General features: G+C 46.2%; 1 protein-coding gene across 1 annotated transcript; it reads right to left on the bottom strand.

The window, feature by feature from the left end:
* Positions 1-2,147: 2,147 nt before the first annotated feature.
* LOC125515856 lies at positions 2,148-4,877 on the bottom strand. Its single transcript, XM_048681349.1, has 2 exons — positions 4,630-4,877; positions 2,148-3,306 (listed from the first exon to the last, which is right to left on the bottom strand). The coding sequence occupies exon 2, from the start codon at positions 3,259-3,261 to the stop codon at positions 2,515-2,517; it is 747 nt and encodes a 248-aa protein (XP_048537306.1). The 5' UTR covers positions 3,262-3,306; positions 4,630-4,877; the 3' UTR covers positions 2,148-2,514.
* Positions 4,878-20,059: the final 15,182 nt, after the last annotated feature.

Here is a 20,059-nt window from a genome sequence, read left to right on the forward strand (position 1 = left end):
TGCAAAGACTACTGAAGATGGAGTATCATTAACATGCAATGGCCAAAATAAGAGTTTCCGGAAAATAAAGTAATGCATCTGGTAAACATTTGAGCTACTCTGCCTCCATGTTGCTAGCACACTGCAATTTTGGCACGTTGGTGTCTTGTACCTGGCACTCGCAAGAAAAGAGTGATGTGATATTCTATCAGACACATTGGACTCAGTTTTTTGTTGGCAAAGGTAGGGAGTTGGTGTTGGCAACGAAGAGAAGATCCACAATTTGAAATAAGCACAAAACGTGTAACTTAAAAGCTAATAATACCACCTTCTACCTCGAGACTTCGTTAAACCATCATTTTGTCAATCATTAAATAAACAACATTAACGGAGGGAGCATGTAATCCTTGCTGATGAAGTAATACTTTATTCTGCAAAAACATGCTACTTTTGTCATAAATAAGGCAAAACCACCAACAATAATGTGAAATATATAGACACATTTTTTTGTGAGTGATATAGACACTTAACCTAAGTAACACTATAGACATAATTTTTAAAAGGTCGAATACACATTCTTCACGGAACCAGGGACTTTTGTCTATTAACAAAATTAAATCTTTGGACAAAGCTTTCGCTGGTGTAAATGCACGCGACAATCAGCTGGGAACTCGTAGGGATCCTTCCTAGTTGATTTGGTGCTCATCCGGAAAAAAAGATTGTAGCCAATGCTAGCACGGTTAGCACACATAGCAACATCCAGCAGCTTCCCCTCAAATCTCTATCAAATATAAATAAAACTCCAGCAGCTTCTAGTCGGTAGCAGTAACAATTTCATCATTAAAAAAACCCAACAATTTCATCATTAAGAAAAAGCACACAAGTCCCCATCGAGGAGCCATCTCACCGCTCCTTCCCCGCCTCCCTGCCATGGCCTCCCCTGCAAAAAAACGAAACACTGCCTCAAAATAGCCATTCACACACGCACATAGAGAGGAGCAGGAGCCCCATGCGCCGCACCTCCGCTTCCTCCCCGCTGGCGACCAGCACCATGGCCGCCGCCGCCCTTTGCCGTCCGCGCCAGACTGCCTCTGGTACTGCCATCTCCGCCCCTGCCTCGCTCCACCTCTTCTCGATGCGACCACGACCACGGGATCTTGCGGGCGGACGACGAAAGAGGCCGAGGATGGAGGCAGGTTGCGACACGTCCGTCGGCCGCCGCGAAGCCTCCTGCGGCATGCTCGCCCACGAGCCCACTCGGAGCTGTCGCCGCCGTCCACCGCTCTCGAAAGGAAGCGTCTGGATATGACAGAACAAAGGATAGCTGCTTTACTATTAAGAGAAGATATAATATATGTTTAGATAGTTAAATCGTCGATATAGAACTACGTAAATGACTTATTCACCGAGACCGAGGTGATATAAATAGCGTTATAAGCGCCAAATAGGGTATGTGTGTGCTTTGTCTCGTGCCTGAAACTTGCACCAACAAACGCATGTAGTCGGGTTTGCACGAAAACAAGAAAGTATGATGATAGCTAGCAGATTCAAAATCTGGCCAAATCCCTATTCAGAGCGTTAAGCGCCACTTAGCATTTTTTCCGCCAGCGAGTGCCCATGCTGGAAGGACCGCTGTGTTAGATGGGATGGCCATTTGGCTTCCTTTTGGATGGTTCGAGGAAGCTCCCGCAGCTTGAGTAGAGCCTGTTTATTTTCTTTGCATTTTGTGTTTCGTTTTCTGTTATGTTTTTCTTCATTTTCCCCTTCAAATGCGTAGTGTTTTTTTTTCATATTCATGATTTTTTTCAAAATTGTGAAGGTCCTCAAATTCGTGATCTTTTTTAAAAATTGTGAAGTTTCTTTCAAATGCACAGTTTTTTTTATTCAAATTGGTGTACATTTAAGTTTTTTAAATACATGGAAGTTTTTTAAATACATGGAAGTTTTTTAAATTCACAAACTGTTTTGAAATTCATGAACAGTTTTTCAAATCCATGAACTGTTTTCATATCCATTAACTTTTTTTCACAAAATGGTTTCAAATTTGGAAATTTAAAAGTTATCAGTCAAGGCGAGAGGTCTGCAGTAAAGGTGAGCAAGCCAGCTTATTGAAAAGAAAAGGAACAGATAAGCAGTATTAACGGGCCTTGGCCAAGGTCAATCAGTAGTGGGAGCCAGGAGGAAAACTGGCACTATGTGCCCTGATATACTAAGCACCTTGAATTGTACAAGGGCCTGAGGAGCTCTCCAAAATCTGCCTGAATTGAACTCAAACAGCATGTTTCAAGGGTGTCCAGATATATACAAAACAAATATCAAAAGTCGACCTAAGTCTGAAGTCTAAAGAAGCCTACGAAAGAAGTAATATGCGCCCATTAGACAGTAGACACGACATCAACCACCTGATGGTCAAGATGCACAGAGGACCCGGCTGGACCAACAAACAAACCGTCACTCACTGCTCTGCAGCCACAACATCACCATTGGACGGTAGAGATGCACAGAGGATCATGGGAACCAAGAACAAACTGCTAACTACTGGTTTCGCTGCAGCGACAAGTTACTCAAGCCTGCCACAAGTTCATCAATGTTTATCTCGCTCAGAGCCTTGGCTGCGTCACCAGGAGGCGGATACGTGGCATCCTGAGGCTTGCCCTTGAGGAGTTTCTTGAGGTCCTTGATGAGTTCGAGCTCGCTCTCATCCTCGGAGAACGACACGTCTAGATCCCAAACCTTGAAGATAGAATCCCTTGACTCTGCCTGCTCGATGACTTCAGATGAAACCAGCTCATCTGCAGTGTATCCGTCCATTTGCCTGCCATGCTCATCTGCACCTCTAATTACATTTGTACCGTCCCCAACCTCAGTAGCATCCTTGTCATCATCGCTATTGCCTTGTTGCTCCATGTCTACATTATCATCCTGAGTATCTTTTTCCACATGCAGAGTGTGGGATTCTGCCTCTGAAAGTACATGGGTGCCTTGGTCAAGCATGACCTCAGTGGTATCACGGGAATCTTCCATTGGCTCTTGAAGGGAGTCAAGCAAGGCTTGCTTCATTGCACCCCAGTCTTCATCTGACAGTTCAGAAGTCTGCACAAAACACGAATCAGCCCAAGCTGCCTCCTCAGGTGAAAGTTCGACTTCCTTTTCATTTGACTTAATTGATTCCAAAATAGCAGGCAAGAAATCATCGGATCCGGAAGTCACAGCCTGCTCTTCGTCTAGATTTGGTTCGGTGAGCAGAGCTGAGATATCTCCATCTTCAGAAATCATGGTCATTCACCGCAATGAGCAGCACCTTAGCAAGCAAGGGGTGTACAGCACCTGAAAAATTGAATTGACAATGGGGAAATTGGTTCATAAGGCTAGAGAAGAGGCAGCACAGACATACATATGTAAGATAGATGTAATCAGATCATGAAAGTTTAGTGTAAAAGATGAAGCCTGGGAAAATGCCATCGTATTTAACTAGAGCAAAGATAAAAGAGGGAAGTAGTTATTTCTGTGATTAATTGTGATAATCAGCTTCTCAGCAGAGCAGCAAACTAGTGATCAAGTAAAACAAAATGAGCTGGTCAAGCATGGCTACCATAGAGCACATTAGTTCAGCACACCTGAGATCAAGATAAAGAATCAACTTCTATAGAGATTATGAGCTCAATCAACAGGCACGCACCAAATGATACTTATCAGTAACTCTTATTAAGGCACAAGGTGGACCATGCCCGTATAATTTCTAAAATGGGAGCCTGCCACAAAATCTGGTAGTATTATCCTGAACGTGACAAAGTATTTTCCAAGTTGAGTCAAAAGCTCCTGCCAAGGATTCCAACATGTATGCCAACAAAAATTCATAGATTAGATTTGCTGTCATTGACGATTGTACTGACAAGCCTGAGGGAGAGAGAGTACAGGACACAAAGCAAAGCAAAAAAAAAAAACTTGCATATAAATGTCTTAAGCTACATTCAGAGAATGCAGAATTATACTGTATTCCTGGTCATATCTGACAAACAATATGCCAGAGAGCAGGAAGAAAATAAATAAGATCAAACAAAGGACTGCGTTTAAATGAACCCATTGATCAGTCAGTGCTCAGCATCACATTTGTACAAGCTAAATTGCAGCAGAACTGCAGACTCTGAAGCAACCCTGAAGGGTGTTGCCCACCACCTCCAATAATAATCCATAAAAGAGGTGCCATTGCCATTTCAAACTAATGTCCGAACAAATAAAACTACGAAGGCATTCCGAGCACTAGGAACTAGATGGCAGAAAGGTTCTGCGACATTTTTATGTTTGGGGGAAAAAAGGATCTGCGCAAACCTCATGCAGCCATTCCATCCCTAAATCGCACGGGGATTCGGTGCCGAAATCGCGACAGGCGGTCTACTGGACCAAAGGAACGTGCAACGCCCCTGCAGAATGTTCTAACAACCAGCCGAAAGAATCAAGATCAAATCAAATCCTAGGGTTTGGATTTGGGGTTTCTATGGTTCGTCGCAGAACAGGTGTGCCTTTCTAGGGTCCTAAGGCTCTTCACATCCGTAAGGTAAGACATTACAGGAAAGATAAAATTGCACAAAGCCTATGATCCAACACGATTCTAGATTTCTAGGTGAAAGGAGGAGGGAGCGGCGGCGGCACCTTGTGGCTGCAGAGATGCGGAGAGGCCGAGCGAGGGCTCCTCGAGTTCCGCTCGGTCGCACCGATGTCGAAGAGGGAGGCGAGACGTCGCTCGCTCTCAATCAATCAGGGGCGCTCCGGCACGGCGAGCCTCCTTTTCCGTCCGCCGTGGTACGGTGCGCGCGGCGTCGTGGAGTCGCCGGGGCGCAGGGAAAGGGGATGGAGTCGTTCTGAGAGACCGGTGGGCTGGCTCCGTGTAGACGCGTGTGGGTTGCTCCCGAAACGCGCGGTGGTGTTTAGCACAGAGGTGTCGCTAAACGTGCGGTGGGCCGGCCCAACACCGGAAAAAAATCGGTGCTAGCTCAAAACCGGTTGGAAAAAAAATGGTGGTTCCTGTCTCCAAAGAAACCAACTACATTTCCTTTTACAGATTTTTAAAAATCATGAGTAAAAATGTTCATGTATTAGAAAAACCTAAATGATAAGTGCCACACATGGGGCACAAAGTAATACCGTCCTGACGTTTTTTTACACTAAGAGCATCTCTAACAACCCCTGTATAGCCGAGAGATCATAGGTTTGAGGGATGAATTCTTGTGCGGCCGAACAGAAACCGTATTTGAAAACGTAAACTTTAAAAGAAAGCATTCGCGGGTGAAATTGAAGAACACATACTACATGCATAGTTTGATCATAGGTACATTTGAAAAGTTATATTACATTGCGATGCCGCCGTACTCTAATCTAGGCAAAATCAGAGCTTACCAAAGCTCTCTGGGTGCAGCGGTGACCCTGCGGCGGCGGCGGTGCTCACTAGTCGGAGGAGGAGGACACAAGGTTGATGTACTTCTTGTCTTGCTCCTCCTGCTCGCGGCGCCATGCAGCTTGCTTCTCGTCGAACTCGCACGCGGTGGCGAGCGCCTGCTCAAAGAGAAGGCCGCTGAGCTCCTCGTCCCGCCAGCGACACGCGTCCTCCTCCTCCTGCTCGCGTGCAGTGCGCTCGACGAGCGCCGCCTCGAAGGCGTCCGTGCCAGGCCCGCGAGGTAGTCCTCGGGCTGATGACGCCGCGACCGCACGACCGCTTCTCCCCCGGCTCGATCTTGACGGTGCGGAGCTCCTTCTCCGGCTCGATCTTGACGTCGTGGAGCTCGCCGGACTCTCTCTCTCCCTCTTCACCGGAAGTAGCCCCGCGCCGAAAGAGCTCCCTGCACCGGAGCGCCTCACAGGCCGTACTCCTCCGTCTTGCGGCGGAGGAGGGAGTCCGGCACCGGGAGCCCGTACTTGGTGTAGCGCTTGGCCGCACGCTTGGGCATCACGTCGGAGGTGACGCAACGCCTGCGCTCCGGGTCTTCGCCGCCACCGCGCCGGCTGGAGCTCCACATCGCTGCAAACCGGAGGGCGGGGGTGGTGGATTTCTCACCGGCGAAGAGAAATTGGAGAGGGGAATGGGGAATCACTGCGGCGGGGGGATAGGGTTTTGGTCTATATACTCGCGACGTCAGGGGTGTGTGTGTGTTGCGGGCCACCGTAAAATTATTTACGGGCCGGGTGACTATACGGGCTCTGGTCTGGCCCAAAAACCGGGCTAAACCCATATAGTCGCCGGAATTTTACAGTTCGCGCGAGTATACGGGCCTGTTAGAGATGCTCTAAAGTTGTCACCCAAAAACAAAACAAACCTAAAAAAATTGAAACTTGTCATCCAAACAGAAAAGTTGCCATGCTTTACAATTAAAGTTGTCATCCTCTTATAACTAAACTTGCCATAAAAAACCGTCAAAGCGAAATTGCTTCGTGGCACATATGTGATACTTATCAGGGTCCTAAAAAAATTATAAAGTAAAAGAAGAAACAGAGAATAACATAATAAAGTCGTTTTTAGAAAAGAAAGAAAGGAAAACTGATAGAGCCAGCTGTGCTCGCAGCGTCCAAGCTCCAAAGTTGGCACATCGCGAGATAGACGATTAACCCTAATCCTAATCGCAAAAAAAAACCTATGCTCATTCCTATTAGAAAAAGTACCATATTCTAGATGAAATGCTCCGTCAAAAACACTTAGGCCCTATTCTTCGACGACACCAAATCCTCAATTTTGCTCTTACTCCACTAGTTATCATTGCTTTCTTTCATGATCAAATATTTCAATATTTCCATTCAAGAAATATGCATGCCCAACAGGCAGGCGGCTAGGGTAAATTCTCCCCTCCAAGCTTCACAAGTGAGCCCGTAGATTCGCCTTCCCTCTGCTTGCCGCTCCGGCGGGTGGTGGTGGAGAGGGAAATCTCGGTGCCTCTGCTCAGGTTAGTAGTTTAGGCTATGGTTTTTTAGTTCTCGCAGGTGCGGTGTTTTTTCTTCGAGTTTGTCTTCCGGGCTTCGATCCTCCTCGGATTCGTCCGTTTGGACGTAGTCGACGGAGCTCCACGATAGATTTCTGCCGTCTTCTTAGGGCAATGAGGTTAGAGTTTCTCATCATGCGGCGACATTTAATGTCAGGTGCTTTAGATCTATGCAAGGGGTTCAACGATGTTGACTGCGCCTTCAGGGTGTTGGTCCTTAGGGGCACGTGAACGATGACTTCTTGGCTGTCATCGACAAAGTCAATCCGGCTCAAATAGGGGAGCGGCATCAACGGCGCGTTTTTGCGGCAATAGTTATCATTGGATGGTCTTAGAATCTCGCTATAATTTTCGTTATGTCTGAGATGCTTTGTATTTTCGGTGCATTTTTATAATAGATCTGACACTTTTCACAAAAGAAAAAACAGATAGGAGGTGCTCCTTCCATGGTCATGCCAGATTTCAAATGCATGCAAATGTGTCTCGATAGAAATATGCGTAGCAAAATTTTTATCTATCTTCCTATTCAACCCGGACATAGGTATCTCTACTACTATAGTGCAAGAAATTTTGAACTTGTTTTAGCCACCAGTCATGACGTAGAGGCAATTATTAGCCGTTGATTTTTTCGACGGACTGAATCTCTACCGTTTATCACAGTCAACTCAATTGATCCAACGGTTGTAGTCTCCAAGATTCGCTTATGCAGTCGCGCGCCAAAACGAGGCTGGCGAGTTTTTTTTCGAGAGTCATCGAGGCACCGCAGAGCTGCACCTGCAGTTGCACAGCTTGCCTCGTCACGTGATGGTGATGAGAAAAGTTGCCAGCCAAGTATCAAAGATCTTCTGTTGCTGATTTTCGTGCAAGGAAAGGGATGTTATTTGCAGTTTGACCAAGACACCACATGTTTAGCACGTGCCGTATACTAATATGTTTAGGGACTTTTATGTTGCGTTTGCGCATGTGATATACAAGGGGAGAGAAAAAAAAGACGCCGATAAGTGTTACACATGTGGGCGTTAGGGGTCTGCCTATACATTTTGTATGGTGTATAAAAGGAATAGCTCACACATCTATGTGTGGGCAAAACAAGTAATGCTCACACACCTCTTTTTTCCCTCCCGATCCTTCTCACACGTGTGCGTGTGGGCGAAATAGATAACGCCCACACGCCCCGTACGTCAGGCCTCGTACCTCGTGGTCCCGCACGCCCCGCGTGATAGTCACCGCGTGTCCCGCAGTTGCCATGGTCCAGACCCTCATCCATGTTCGTTTAACTGTAGTTGCCATGTCGCTGAACTTCGGTTGCCATGTCGGACAACTACAATTGCCATGGTTGCTCAACTGCAGTTACCATGTATGGTCTGGTCTACTGCAGTTGCCATAATTTCAAAACTTTAGAAGTTGTCACCCACTAACACTAGGCAGTTGACGTGTAGCACTACAAAAAGGCATGGCAAAAAAACATGTTCGGGTAAAAGAGAGAGTTGCCGTGTGCTCACAAGCACGCTAGGGCAGTTGCCATGTAAAGAGGAAGAGGGCCATCTGCTTACGTGCACGCTAGGGCAGTTGCCATGGTCCAGACCCTCGTCCATGTTCGTTTAACTGTAGTTGCCATGTCGCTGAACTTCGGTCGCTATGTCGGACAACTACAATTGCCATGGTTGCTCAACTGCAGTTACCATGTATGGTCTGGTCTACTGCAGTTGCCATGATTTCAAAACTTTAGAAGTTGCCACCCACTAACACTAGGCAGTTGCCGTGTAGCACTACAAAAAGGCATGGCAAAAAAACATGTTCGAATAAAAGAGAGAGTTGTCGTGTGCTCACAAGCACTCTAGGGCAGTTGCCATGTAAAGAGGAAGAGGGCCATCTGCTTATGTGCACGCTAGGACAGTTGCCATGTACCACGCAAAAACACATGGCAACTCAGGTAAAAGAGAGTTGTCATCTGCTTACAAGCAAAGCTAGGGCAGTTGCCATGTACTCTGCAGAAACACATGGCAACTGCCAGCTTTGGGTGTGGGTGAGGAGACGGGTGTGTGGGCGAAGTGATAAACGCCCACACCAGCCCCCTCTGCATGCGTGAAAACTGGTGTGTGGGCGAATTGTTAAACACCCACACACCAGCCACCCGTGTGGTGAAAAAGGACGTGTGGGCGGCCGGATGAATGTCCACACACCAGTTTAGTCCTATGTGGCACACAAAAACTGTTAGAACGCGCCAAGATTCATGCAGAATTGGTTGGACGAGAATCCATGCGTGTGAGCGAGTTGCCAGACGCCCACACGTATGGGAGTTAGTGTTTTCGAAAAAAAATCATACAATAATGATTGTTATTTTCAGTTTTCTGGAACACCTGTAGAGTGACAATGGGACGGCAAGACATAGCAACATACATAGCTTAACTTTGCACCTGTACCTACTACCTAATGCAGTGGAGATGAGCATAACATGATACACAGCTTATTCTAATAGCCTTGCACCTGTTGGAAATATGAGCAAATTACTACGAGATTTAATCCGAATAAACAGAAGATAAATCATGATCACAGTAGTAGAGATTAAACTAATCATGGGAACTAGCATAGCAGATGAACATATCACATTTAGGGCACATACTAGAAGAATGAATTCTACCACGATCTCGAACAGGAAGGATACAATCACATACGGTGCAGCGGGTGCAGCACCGCCGGTGTTGACGTTGTCGCCCATGTCGTCGAGGACGAGGTTGCCGAGGTCGGGGAAGAAGTCGTCGTTCGCGAAGTCGTCGCTGCCAGCAGTCGCGCGAGTGCGCTCCCCAAAAACCTGATCGCCCCTCTCCCGTACAGGATCACGAGAGGCGGGGTTCCAGAGGCCTGCTGTCCCTTCTCGCGGTGCACGCCGGAAGGAGGGATGGAGAAGACTTGCTTGGCGGTGCAATGATCTGGAACAGTGGTGAGAAACCATACGAAGCGGCGACGGCTAGGGTAGACGTCTACCTGACTATATAGTGCGTGCCGGGTAGGTCGTGGGAATAAACCCCACGTCCGAGTCGTCACGATCCAAAAGAATCGGAAACGGTTCAGTAATTAACGCATCCGTTAATTATTAATTAATAACTCATTAATTTTCTCATGCAGCAAAAATATAGATAACGTGCATAGCTCTGTTTTCGGCTCGGCTCAATCCCGCAACCCGCGGCGCGTCGTGACGAGGCGTGGCGTGGCGAGGCGAGCGAGGAGGAGGAGCGCGCGTGTAGGTCTCCTCTTCTCATACTCATACAAGTGGTAGAAGAGCTCACCTTATAAAGAGGTGCAACTCTCTCTCAACTTCCGGGGTGGGACTAAACTTTAGCCTCACTCACTCCACTCACATGTGTGCATGAATGGGCCAAGAGAATTTCAGAATTTTAGTTGGGCTTTGGGCCAAAGGCCTACTAGCAAAATTCCAACAATCCCCCACAAAGTCTCATTGGCACATCTCATCATTTAGTTCCAAAACATTGTTTTATATATCGGTGCTTAGTGGAGACTGTGAAGTTGAACTTTCACTTAGAAATTTATGCTACACTAGATCACAACTTGAATAGTGGACTATGCCTTGAACTACAAGTTTTCTGTGAAACTAGTTTCACACAAATTCTTGACCGATACTGGGCTGCCGCAAGGTTTCCCCGCGGGTGGAGTGTATACGTCATACTCCAGGGCCTTTCATGAATTTATTAGAGAACACCCAATTCTCACAGACTGCGACGTTAACAGTCAAATTCATATAGGTGTGTTCCTCAGAAGATGTTTTGCAGGACAACATCTCTGCTTACCCGAATAAGCCACTTGGAACACATTAAGATAAGTATCAACCTGCCATGCAGATCAGAGAGTATTGCATCTTCACGAAGTGGGATAATTAATATAGGGATACTCTCCTCCCAGCTGACCAACAGCTTGTCTCCCACTTCTACTTCACGGGATCTCCGATCACATAGAGTGGGTTACCACTATGGACAACTCATACGGTGGGTCTCAAACCCATCTCCATCGATGCATTATCTATCACATTACGTGATAGACCCTTTGTGAAGGGATCTGCCAAGTTTTTCGACGTTTGGATATAATCCAACGTAATAACTCCGGAGTTTCTCAATTTTCTGACAGATTTTAGTCTCCTCTTCACATGCCTTGAGGACTTCATATTGTGCATAGAACTGTTTATCTTGACGATCACAGTTTGATTATCACAGTTCATCAGGATAGGGGGTATTGGTTTTTCAACCATAGGTAAGTCCATCAAGAGTTCACGAAGCCACTCTGCTTCAACAGTGGCAGTGTCTAATGCTGTGAGTTCTGCTTCCATAGTTGACCTCGTTAAGATGGTCTGCTTGCAAGACTTCCAGGAAACAGCGCCACCACCAAGTGTAAAAACATAACCACTTGTGGCCTTAATCTCATCAGCATCAGATATCCAGTTTGAGTCACTATAACCCTCCAGTACCCTTGGATACCCGGTGTAGTGAATCCCATAGCTCGCGGTGCCTTTCAAATAGCGCATAACTCTCTCAAGCGCATGCCAATGATCATCTCCCGGTTTTGACACAAACCGACTTAGCTTGCTCACAGCAAAAGAGATGTCAGGCCTCGTGGCACTCGCCAAATACATAAGCGAGCCAATAATCTGAGAATACCTTAGTTGATCCCTAGCAATCCGTCGATTCTTTCGAAGCAACACACTAGCATCATATGGAGTTGGAGAAGGCGTGCAGTCGCTATACCCAAAACGACTCAAGACCTTTTCCACATAATGAGACTGAAGCGGTGTGATCCCACCATTCTCATCTCTCAACAGCTTGATGTTTAAGATAACATCAGCTACTCCTAGATCCTTCATCTCAAAACAACGAGATAAGAAATCCTTAACCTCCTTGATTAAATCAAGTTTGGTTCCAAAGATCAATATGTCGTCGACATACAAACAAAGAATAACTCCTTCGCCCCCACCATAGCGATAGTACACGCACTTGTCACCATCGTTTACTACAAAGCCGGCAGCAGTTAATGTTCTTTCGAACTTCTCATGCCACTCCTTAAGAGCTTGTTTAAGGCCATATAAAGACTTTAATAACTTGCACACCTTTTCTTCCTGACCAGGTACTACAAAACCATCTGGCTGATCCATGTAAATTTCCTCCTTCAACTCTCCATTGAGGAAAACCATCTTAACGTCCATTTGATGAACGAGAAGACCATGTGAGGCAGCCAGTGATAGTAGCACCCGAATTGCGGTCAGTCTAGACATGGGTGAGTAAGTATCAAAGAAGTCTTCACCTTCTTTCTAGGTATAACCCTTGGCCACAAGCCGTGCCTTGTACTTTTCAATCGTACCATCAGGTCTAAGCTTCTTCTTGAACACCCACTTACATCCTACAGGTTTGCACCCATAAGGACGGTCAGTGATCTCCCAGGTACCGTTAGCTAAGATGGAATCCATCTCGCTACGTACAGCTTCCTTCCAGTAGTTAGCATCAGGAGATGCATAGGCTTCTGAAATAGTCCTGGGTGTGTCATCCACGAGGTACACAATGAAATCATCACCAAAAGACTTTGAAGTCCTCTGTCTCTTACTCCTCACAGGAGTTCCATTGTTACCCTTAACAGGATTCTCAACGTGTTCCATCGCAATGGTGGGTTCAGGAATTACAGTGAATTCCTCACTAGATGGAGTAGGTATCTCCTGATTTGATGAACTCGACATATCCTTCATAGGAAATATGTCCTCAAAGAAAGTTGCATCATTTGATTCCATAATTGTATCAACATGCATGTCGGATACCTCAGATTTTATTATCAAAAATCTATAGCCGATGCTATGAAAAGCATAGCCCAGAAGAAGACAATCCACAGTTTTTAGTCCAAGCTTGCGCTTCTTGGGAATTGGTATATTGACTTTCGCCAAACAACCCCAAGTACGTAGGTAAGAGAGTTTCAACCTTTTCCTTTCCCATTCCTCAAATGGAGTCATGGTCTTATGCTTTGTGGGAACTCGGTTTAGGACATGACACGCAGTCATTAGCGCCTCCCCCCACCATTCCTTGGATAGACCCGAAGTGTCTAACATGGTGTTAACCATATCAGTTAGAGTTCAGTTCTTTCTTTCGGATACCCCATTTGACTGGGGTGAGTAGGGAGGCGTCCTCTCATGGATTATACCATGTTCCGCACAAAACAGATCAAATTCATTGGAAAAATACTCTCCACCACGATCGGACCTAAGACGTTTAATTTTTCAATCAAGTTGGTTCTCTGCCTCAGCTTTATAGTTTTTAAAGAAAGTCAAAGCATCATCTTTTGATTTCAGAAGATACACATAACAATATCTAGTGGAGTCATCAATCAATGTCATGAAATATCTCTTTCCACCTTTTGTCAACACGCCATTCATCTCACAAAGATCAGAATGTATAAGCTCTAGTGGCGCCAAGTCTCTTGCCTCTGCAGTCTTATGGGACTTGCGAGGTTGCTTAGCTTGCACACATACTTGGCACTTGGAGCCTTTGACAATAAAGATTTTCGGAATTAAATTCATATTGGCTAACCGCGTCATGCAACCAAAGTTAATATGACAGAGTCGTGGATGCCAAATATCAGACTCATTATTGTGGCAAACATTATTAATAACTTTAGTGCAAATATCTGACAAAGATAGGCGGAACAAGCCTCCGCACTCATAGCCTTTTCCAACAAATTGTCCACACTTAGTAATTACAACTTTATTGGATTCAAAAACCAACTTAAAACCATCTCGACATAAGCGGGAACCGCTAACGAGATTTTTATTGATGGACGACACATGATGAACGTTCTTCAGACGCACAGTCTTCCCCGAAGTAAACTTCAGATCGACCGTACCAACACCTCGAACGATGGCATGTGACCCGTTCCCCATCAGCACGGGTGAAGTCCCTGTTGCCTGGTAAGAAGAAAACATGGAGGCGTCAGCACAAACATGTACATTGGCACCGGTGTCAATTAACCAATCAGGGGATTGAAATACTGAAAGGATGGTAGGAAAAATACCGTACCCTGATTCCTTCATATCAGTATCACCGATGACAACATTAGTGGACTTGCCGCTCTTATCATGTTCGCGCTCCTCAAAGCGGTTAGGACACTTCGGAGCCCAGTGATTAGGATCACCGCAGACATGGCAAAGTCCCTTCCCCTTCTTATGAGAATTCTTCTTCAAGTTGGTAGAATGTGATGGCTTGTTCTTTGTATCAAACTTGCCTTTGCCCTGAGTTTTGTTCTTATTGTTTTTGAACTTGTTGGGCTGGGAGTTCTTCTTCTGTACCATGTGGGCACTAGAACCCCCCTCAGCAACTTGAGCACGTGTGTCCTTTGCTCTCGCCTTCTCTTCAACATCAAGAGTACCAATGAGATCCGCAACGGAAAACTCCTGTCTCTTGTGTTTCAGGGAAGTAGCAAAATTTTTCCACGAAGGTGGAAGCTTGGCAATGATGCCTCCGGCAAAAAATTTGTTCGGCAACACACACTTGAAGTACTCAAGTTCTTTTGCGAGCGACTGTATCTCATGAGCCTGCTGTACAACAGGGCGCTCATCAGTCATCTTGTAGTCATAGAATTGCTCCATGACGTACAACTCCCTGCCGGCGTCCGAGGCACCAAACTTGGCCTCGAGCGCAGCCCACATGTCCTTGCCGTTGTCAAACGACATATACGAATCCACAATGGAGTCATCAAGAACACTCAGAAGAGCGCCTTTAAAGAGGGTATCGATCTTCTCAAAAGCTTCCAACTATGCTGGATTAAGATCGCCCTCAGGCTTGCCCTTGGTGGCATCATAGCAGCCCATGGTCTGAAACCAGTAGACTGCTCTCGTGCGCCACCTCTTATATTGCGCCCCCTTAAAGGTAGGCGGCTTCAGATGCGCAGCAAAACCACTCGGAATAAATTGCCTATAATCAGGTTTTTGGATTGTTGGAAATATGAGCAAATTACTACGAGATTTAATCTGAATAAACAGAAGATAAATCCTGACCACAGCAGCAGAGATTAAACTAATCATGCGAACTAGCATAGCAGATGAACATATCACATCTAGGGCACATACTAGAAGCATGAATTCTACCACGATCTCGAACAGGAAGGATAGAATCACATACGATGCAGCGGGTGCAGCACCGTCGGTGTTGACGTTGTCGCCCATGTCGTCGAGGACGAGGTTGCCGAGGTCGGGGAAGAAGTCGTCGTTCGCGAAGTCGTTGCTGCCAGCAGTCGCGCGAGTGCGCTCCCCAAAAACCTGATCGCCCCTCTCCCGTACAGGATCACGAGAGGCGGGGTTCCGGAGGCCTGCTGTCCCTTCTCGCGGTGCACGCCGGAAGGAGGGATGGAGAAGACTTGCTTGGCGGCGCAATGATCTGGAACAGTGGTGAGAAACCATACGAAGCGGCGGCGGCTAGGGTAGACGTCTGCCTGACTATATAGTGCGGGCCGGGTAGGTCGTGGGAGTAAACCCCACGTCCGAGTCGTCACGATCCAAAAGAATCGGAAACGGTTCAGTAATTAACGCGTCCGTTAATTATTAATTAATGACTCATTAATTTTCCCATGCAGAAAAATATAGACAACGTGCATAGCTCTGTCCTCGGCTCGGCTCAATCCCGCAACCCGCGGCGCGTCGTGACAAGGCGTGGCATGGCGAGGCGAGCAAGGAGGAGGAGCGCGTGTGTAGGTCTCCTCTTCTCATGCTCATACAAGTGGTAGAAGAGCTCACCTTATAAAGAGGTGCAACTCTCTCTCAATTTCCAGGGTGGGACTAAACTTTAGCCTCACTCACTCCACTCACATGTGTGCATGAATGGGCCAAGAGAATTTCAGAATTTTAGTTGGGCTTTGGGCCAAAGGCCTACTAGCAAAATTCCAACAATCCCCCACAAAGTCTCATTGGCACATCTCATCATTTAGTTCCAAAACATTGTTTTATATATTGGTGCTTAGTGGAGAGTGTGAAGTTGAACTTCCACTTAGAAATTTATGCTACACTAGATCACAACTTGAATAGTGGACTATGCCTTGAACTACAAGTTTTCTGTGAAACTAGTTTCACACAAATTCTTGACCGATACTGGGCTGCCGCAAGGTTTCCCCGCGGGTGGAGTGTATACGTCATACTCCAGGGCCTTTCATGAATTTATTAGAGAACACCCAATTCTCACAGACTGCGACGTTAACAGTCAAATTCATATAGGTGTGTTCCTCAGAAGATGTTCTGCAGGACAACATCTCTGCTTACCCGAATAAGCCACTTGGAACACATTAAGATAAGTATCAACCTGCCATGCAGATCAGGAGAGTATTGCATCTTCACGGAGTGGGATAATTAATATAGGGATACTCTCCTCCCAGCTGACCAACAGCTTGTCTCCCACTTCTACTTCACGGGATCTCCGATCACATAGAGTGGGTTACCACTATGGACAACTCATGCGGTGGGTCTCAAACCCATCTCCATCGATGCATTATCTATCACATTACGTGATAGACCCTTTGTGAAGGGATCTGCCAAGTTTTTCGACGTTTGGATATAATCCAACGTAATAACTCCGGAGTTCCTCAATTTTCTGACAGATTTTAGTCTCCTCTTCACATGCCTTGAGGACTTCATATTGTCCTTAGAACTGTTTATCTTGACGATCACAGTTTGATTATCACAGTTCATCAGGATAGGGGGTATTGGTTTTTCAACCATAGGTAAGTCCATCAAGAGTTCACGAAGCCACTCTGCTTCAACAGTGGCAGTGTCTAATGCTGTGAGTTCTGCTTCCATAGTTGACCTCGTTAAGATGGTCTGCTTGCAAGACTTCCAGGAAACAGCGCCACCACCAAGTGTAAAAACATAACCACTTGTGGCCTTAATCTCATCAGCATCAGATATCCAGTTTGAGTCACTATAACCCTCCAGTACCCTTGGATACCCGGTGTAGTGAATCCCATAGCTCGCGGTGCCTTTCAAATAGCGCATAACTCTCTCAAGCGCATGCCAATGATCATCTCCCGGTTTTGACACAAACCGACTCAGCTTGCTCACAGCAAAAGAGATGTCAGGCCTCGTGGCACTCGCCAAATACATAAGCGAGCCAATAATCTGAGAATACCTCAGTTGATCTCTAGCAATCCGTCGATTCTTTTCGAAGCAACACACTAGCATCATATGGAGTTGGAGAAGGCGTGCAGTCGCTATACCCAAAACGACTCAAGACCTTTTCCACATAATGAGACTGAAGCAGTGTGATCCCACCATTCTCATCTCTCAACAGCTTGATGTTTAAGATAACATCAGCTACTCCTAGATCCTTCATCTCAAAACAGCGAGATAAGAAATCCTTAACCTCCTTGATTAAATCAAGTTTGGTTCCAAAGATCAATATGTCGTCGACATACAGACAAAGAATAACTCCTTCGCCCCCACCATAGCGATAGTACACGCACTTGTCACCATCGTTTACTACAAAGCCGGCAGCAGTTAATGTTCTTTCGAACTTCTCATGCCACTCCTTAGGAGCTTGTTTAAGGCCATATAAAGACTTTAATAACTTGCACACCTTTCCTTCCTGACCAGGTACTACAAAACCATCTGGCTGATCCATGTAAATTTCCTCCTTCAACTCTCCATTGAGGAAAGCCGTCTTAACGTCCATTTGATGAACGAGAAGACCATGTGAGGCAGCCAGTGATAGTAGCACCCGAATTGTGGTCAGTCTAGCCACGGGTGAGTAAGTATCAAAGAAGTCTTCACCTTCTTTCTGGGTATAACCCTTGGCCACAAGCCGTGCCTTGTACTTTTCAATCGTACCATCAGGTCTAAGCTTCTTCTTGAACACCCACTTACATCCTACAGGTTTGCACCCATAAGGACGGTCAGTGATCTCCCAGGTACCGTTAGCTAAGATGGAATCCATCTCGCTACGTACAGCTTCCTTCCAGTAGTCAGCATCAGGAGATGCATAGGCTTCTGAAATAGTCCTGGGTGTGTCATCCACGAGGTACACAATGAAATCATCACCAAAAGACTTTGCAGTCCTCTGTCTCTTACTCCTCACAGGAGTTCCATTGTTACCCTCAACAGGATTCTCAACGTGTTCCATCGCAATGGTGGGTTCAGGAATTACAGTGAATTCCTCACTAGATGGAGTAGGTATCTCCTGATTTGATGAACTCGACATATCCTTCATAGGAAATATGTCCTCAAAGAAAGTTGCATCATTTGATTCCATAATTGTACCAACATGCATGTCGGATACCTCAGATTTTATTATCAAAAATCTATAGCCGATGCTATGAAAAGCATAGCCCAGAAGAACACAATCCACGGTTTTTGGTCCAAGCTTGCGCTTCTTGGGAATTGGTATATTGACTTTCGCCAAACAACCCCAAGTACGTAGGTAAGAGAGTTTCAACCTTTTCCTTTCCCATTCCTCAAATGGAGTCATGGTCTTATGCTTTGTGGGAACTCGGTTTAGGACATGAACACGCAGTCATTAGCGCCTCCCCCCACCATTCCTTGGATAGACCCGAAGTGTCTAACATGGTGTTAACCATATCAGTTAGAGTTCAGTTCTTTCTTTCGGATACCCCATTTGACTGGGGTGAGTAGGGAGGCGTCCTCTCATGGATTATACCATGTTCCGCACAAAACAGATCAAATTCATTGGAAAAATACTCTCCACCACGATCGGACCTAAGCCGTTTAATTTTTCGATCAAGTTGGTTCTCTGCCTCAGCTTTATAGTTTTTAAAGAAAGTCAAAGCATCATCTTTTGATTTCAGAAGATACACATAACAATATCTAGTGGAGTCATCAATCAATGTCATGAAATATCTCTTTCCACCTTTTGTCAACACGCCATTCATCTCACAAAGATCAGAATGTATAAGCTCTAGTGGCGCCAAGTCTCTTGCCTCTGCAGTCTTATGGGACTTGCGAGGTTGCTTAGCTTGCACACATACTTGGCACTTGGAGCCTTTGACAATAGAGATTTTCGGAATTAAATTCATACCATGTGGGCACTAGAACCTCCCTCAGCAACTCGAGCACGTGTGTCCTTTGCTCTCGCCTTCTCTTCAACATCAAGAGTACCAATGAGATCCGCAACGGAAAATTCCTGTCTCTTGTGTTTCAGGGAAGTAGCAAAATTGTTCCACGAAGGTGGAAGCTTGGCAATGATGCCTCCGGCAACTAATTTGTCCGGCAACACACACTTGAAGTACTCAAGTTCTTTTGCGAGCGACTGTATCTCATGAGCCTGCTGTACAACAGGGCGCTCATCAGTCATCTTGTAGTCATAGAATTGCTCCATGACGTACAACTCGCTGCCGGCGTCCGAGGCACCAAACTTGGCCTCGAGCGCAGCCCACATGTCCTTGCCGTTGTCAAACGACATATACGAATCCACAATGGAGTCATCAAGAACACTCAGAAGAGCGCCTTTAAAGAGGGTATCGATCTTCTCAAAAGCTTCCAACTGTGCTGGATTAAGATCGCCCTCAGGCTTGCCCTTGGTGGCATCATAGCAGCCCATGGTCTGAAACCAGTAGACTGCTCTCGTGCGCCACCTCTTATATTGCGCCCCCTTAAAGGCAGGCGGCTTCAGATGCGCAGCAAAACCAGTCGGAGTAAATTGCCTATAATCAGGTTTTTGGATTGTTGGAAATATGAGCAAATTACTACGAGATTTAATCCGAATAAACAGAAGATAAATCATGACAACAGCAGCAGAGATTAAACTAGTCATGCGAACTAGCATAGCAGATGAACATATCACATCTAGGGCACATACTAGAAACATGAATTCTACCACGATCTCGAACAGGAAGGATAGAATCACATACGGTGCAGCGGGTGCAGCACCGCCGGCGTTGACGTTGTCGCCCATGTCGTCGAGGACGAGGTTGCCGAGGTCGGGGAAGAAGTCGTCGTTCGCGAAGTCGTCGCTGCCAGCAGTCGCGCGAGTGCGCTCCCCAAAAACCTGATCGCCCCTCTCCCGTACAGGATCACGAGAGGCGGGGTTCCGGAGGCCTGCTGTCCCCGCCCCTCTCCCGTACAGGATCACGAGAGG

This window comes from Triticum urartu, chromosome 6 (assembly GCF_003073215.2).
Source record: "Triticum urartu cultivar G1812 chromosome 6, Tu2.1, whole genome shotgun sequence".
NCBI classification, from domain to species: domain Eukaryota; kingdom Viridiplantae; phylum Streptophyta; class Magnoliopsida; order Poales; family Poaceae; genus Triticum; species Triticum urartu.

Excerpts from the sequence above, each read along its gene's own strand:
- LOC125515856 (XM_048681349.1), bottom strand. The coding sequence starts at position 3,261 with ATGACCATGATTTCTGAAGATGGAGATATCTCAGCTCTGCTCACCGAA.